Source organism: Muscardinus avellanarius (assembly GCF_963383645.1).
Source record: "Muscardinus avellanarius genome assembly, chromosome: 19".
In the NCBI taxonomy this organism is placed as follows: domain Eukaryota; kingdom Metazoa; phylum Chordata; class Mammalia; order Rodentia; family Gliridae; genus Muscardinus; species Muscardinus avellanarius.
In genome coordinates this window covers 23,505,199-23,508,467 of record NC_137805.1, presented here as the reverse complement: position 1 = coordinate 23,508,467, position 3,269 = coordinate 23,505,199, and the positions used below count along the sequence as shown (strand labels likewise).

Sequence of the window (3,269 nt, the reverse complement as noted above, 5' to 3'; positions counted from 1 at the left end):
ACTTAATCAGGATACTTTAAATAAAAATTCAGCATCCTTAGATCCAAGGTCCCAAGGAAAACCATTTCTGTTCTTGAGATTTTAAAACAAACACAGAGGTTTCAAGGACTAAGGACACACTGGTTAAAACGGCAAGATGCATGTTTCTGATACCCATTTCACACACATCCACAGGCATTTAAAAACTTATTAACCCACTGGCGACTACTATCATAAAACCAGTCACATTGACTTCAGCCATGCCATAGACAAACGTCCTGTCTTGGAGGTCCCGTTCATCCCAGCTGCATCTTCATGCCTCAGTTCTAGCACCTTCTGTCGGAGAGACCACCCCCAGCAGCATGAGCACTCATCAGCCCCTTAATGGGGGTCTTAAGTAACAGTGGCACAGTGTAAGGTAGAGCAGTCTTGACTTCCTGGTTGGAGGTTTAAAACATCTTCCAAAAGCATTTAATATTTTAAAACTGGGAAAGAAGTCCAAAAAAGTGTTAGGATTTCTCTTATCTGAAGGCACAAAGAATAAAGTTGGCAGGTAACTGGTACAATCTGACTCGCGTAAACACAATTTAAAACAATTTAGAAGTATAAAATTTGTGAACTACTTTTTCCTCCAGGGCTCTGGCTAATGCTGAAAATACACCTCTGGTCTATTTGGTAACAGGAATTCCAAAAGTCAAAGGCTGGAAAATTGATGCTTACAAAGAAAAAAAAAAAAAAAAAAAAAGACAGTCAAAATTGCCGTAATTGTGAAGGTCACTGTTGCTTGAAGTTGGGTAGACCCCTGAAAGCTGAAATAACTTAAGGCAGGATTTCAGCTTCACACCTAGACAGAATGGCCTGATAATGTGCAGAGAAACACAATTTCAAACACGCACAAGAGAAATACATGACACTGGAGGAGTAATGGCTGAGGGAGGGCTGCTGCTAGTTCAAAGACTTGAAGCTTCATCTGCGTCTCAGCTGTCGATGTAGGAGACACAGCCCCAAGGCCCAGAAATGGCTGTGTGGTGACTGAAGAGGCATACATTTCTGGCCTATTAATAGTTTCCATGTTAGAAGGCTTTAGACATTGGCAAGCAAACCTGGTCTCAGGTTTTCCTTGTCCCGGGGCAGGAAAGCCTCGAGAGATCACAGTGCAGGCCACACTACATTTTGTTTACAATGGTCACAAACACAGAACGGGTCTTTAAAAAAAAAAAATGCTTATTAAACCCAGAATATTCCTGAGAAGGCGATCACTATAGGCATAAGGTCCCAGCATCACAATAATAAATAACAATTCCATAGAGACAGACATACATACTCAGCCCACATGCAAAGGCCTTTCTAGCAGGAGGCAGGCCGTCCCAGAACCCTCCGAGGATAGGCCCGCATTCCCATGCACCGCCCTCCCGCAACGCGAAGCAGCCTCCCGGGTCTTTTGACCACCCGAGGCTCCTGTTTAGACCAAGACCCAGTGATGCAGATGTTTCACCTACAAGGCAGGTGGCAGCGGCCAGGGCCCAGGCCTGCCAGACCGCAGGTCCGGCAAGGCCGGGGCAGGGAGGAGGTCCGCCCGAGGCTGCGGCTCAGATGAAGTGGATCCAGCTCTCCTCGCACTCCCCGCGGGGCAGGTGCAGGGCGTGCTGGCGGCACGTGAGGCTGTAGTCCCGGCCGTCGTGGTTGTCCCAGTACTCGGCTCCGGCCACGCGGTAGCACAGGGCGAAGTGCACGCGCGAGCCCAGCCCCAGCAGGAAGGGGGGCACCGGGAAGCCGAAGGCGAAGACGTCCTCGGCGCCCTGGACGCCCGCCGGCCCGCGCCACCGCGCCGCCGCCTCGTGCGCGCTGCGCCAGCCCGAGAAGGTGTAGCGCACGGACACCTGCTTCTCGAAGGCCAGGTTGAGCACGCGCACGGCGCCGCTCACGCCCAGGTCCGAGCAGGTGACCCGCTCCAGGCACACGCGCTGGCGCCGCAGGCGCTCGGCGAAGTCGGCGGCCTCGACGGGCGGCGCGAAGTCGGGCACCAGGCAGCGCAGGGTGAACTGCGGGTCCGGGCCGCGGCAGCACAGGTCCGCGTCCATGGCCAGCCGCGAGCGCACGTGCAGCGGCACCGCCGGGTCGTCCCCGGCGCTGAACACCTTCACCTGCGTCAGCTCCAGCCCCAGCGCGTCGGCGAAGCGCACGCGGAGCTGCCGGCTGCAGCCCGGCCGGCACCCCGCGCCCTGGCCGCCGGCGCCCGGGGGGCGGCGCTCGGGGGAGCTGGGCAGCGAGCGCGCGCGCCGCAGGATGATGGGGCGCAGCCGGGGGGCGCAGCCCGCGCTGCCCGGGGGTCTGCGGGGCCCGGGCTCGGGGCTCGAGCCGCCTCCCAGGTCCGCGAGGCAGCTGAGGCTCCGGGGCGCGGGCTTGCGGGCCCGGGGGGCGCCGGAGGCCCCGGACATGGCGGGGCCGGCGGTCGGGAGGTGCGAGCCCGCGCCGAGGGAGCGCCCCACCCGCGCTCGGGACCTGGGGTCCGCCGGGCCGCGATCGGGAGCCGCGGGGGTCAGCCGGACCCGCCGCCCGCAGGGGCCCCGGAGCCCGCCACGCCCTCCCGCGAGTCCGCGCCCCGGCCCTCCGCCGGGAAGGATGGACCCCGGGCCGCCGGCGCCCCCCACCCCCCGCGCTCGGGGAGGGCTGACGAGAAGCGGCCCTCCCCCCGCGCTGCGGTTCCGCGCTCCTGCAACTCCGCGGGGCGCAACTTCCCGGCCCCGCCCCGGCGACGCCGCCCCGCCCCGGCCGGGCGTCACGTGCCCTCCCAGCAGCGCCGGAGCAGGTCGGGTCCCCGTCCGTCTCGTCCGCCGGGGGGCTGGGGGCTGTGCGCCGGTCCGTCCGTCACCGAGGGTGTGTGCCCCACCAGCACGAGGAGCTGCGTGCTGCGGGCCCGGATCGGGGGGCGCGGGGGCCGGGGCCCAGCCTCGCCCAGGAGCTGGCCGCTGGGCTGATCGGGAGCGTGCAGCCTGCCAGCCCTTTGGAAAGGCTCCCCGCAGCCTGGACCCGCAGCCGGACCCGGGGAGCCCAGGCGGCCCGCCCGCACGGCCCCACAATGCTTTGCCGCCCCCGGCCAGCCAGCTCCCCCGGGAGGGGGAGGGGAGGCGCTGCGGTGCTGCCCAGGCGCAGGGGCCGAGAGCCTGGGCTGGGGCCGGGTTCCTGCCCAGTGATGGATTCTGCAGCCGCCCCAGTCGGCCCCCAGCGCCTGGGAATATTTCTGTAGCCAGAATCTCTGGCTTTTTGCTTTTTTTCGGTCAAGCCGGAGC

General features: G+C 62.3%; 1 protein-coding gene across 1 annotated transcript; it reads right to left on the bottom strand.

Moving 5' to 3' along the window:
- Window positions 1-1,497: 1,497 nt before the first annotated feature.
- PPP1R3D (protein phosphatase 1 regulatory subunit 3D) lies at window positions 1,498-2,417 on the bottom strand (the record flags this gene model as incomplete). The annotated part of the gene is made up of 1 exon (XM_080716859.1): window positions 1,498-2,417. The coding sequence occupies one exon, from the start codon at window positions 2,415-2,417 to the stop codon at window positions 1,569-1,571; it is 849 nt and encodes a 282-aa protein (XP_080572985.1). The 3' UTR covers window positions 1,498-1,568.
- Window positions 2,418-3,269: the final 852 nt, after the last annotated feature.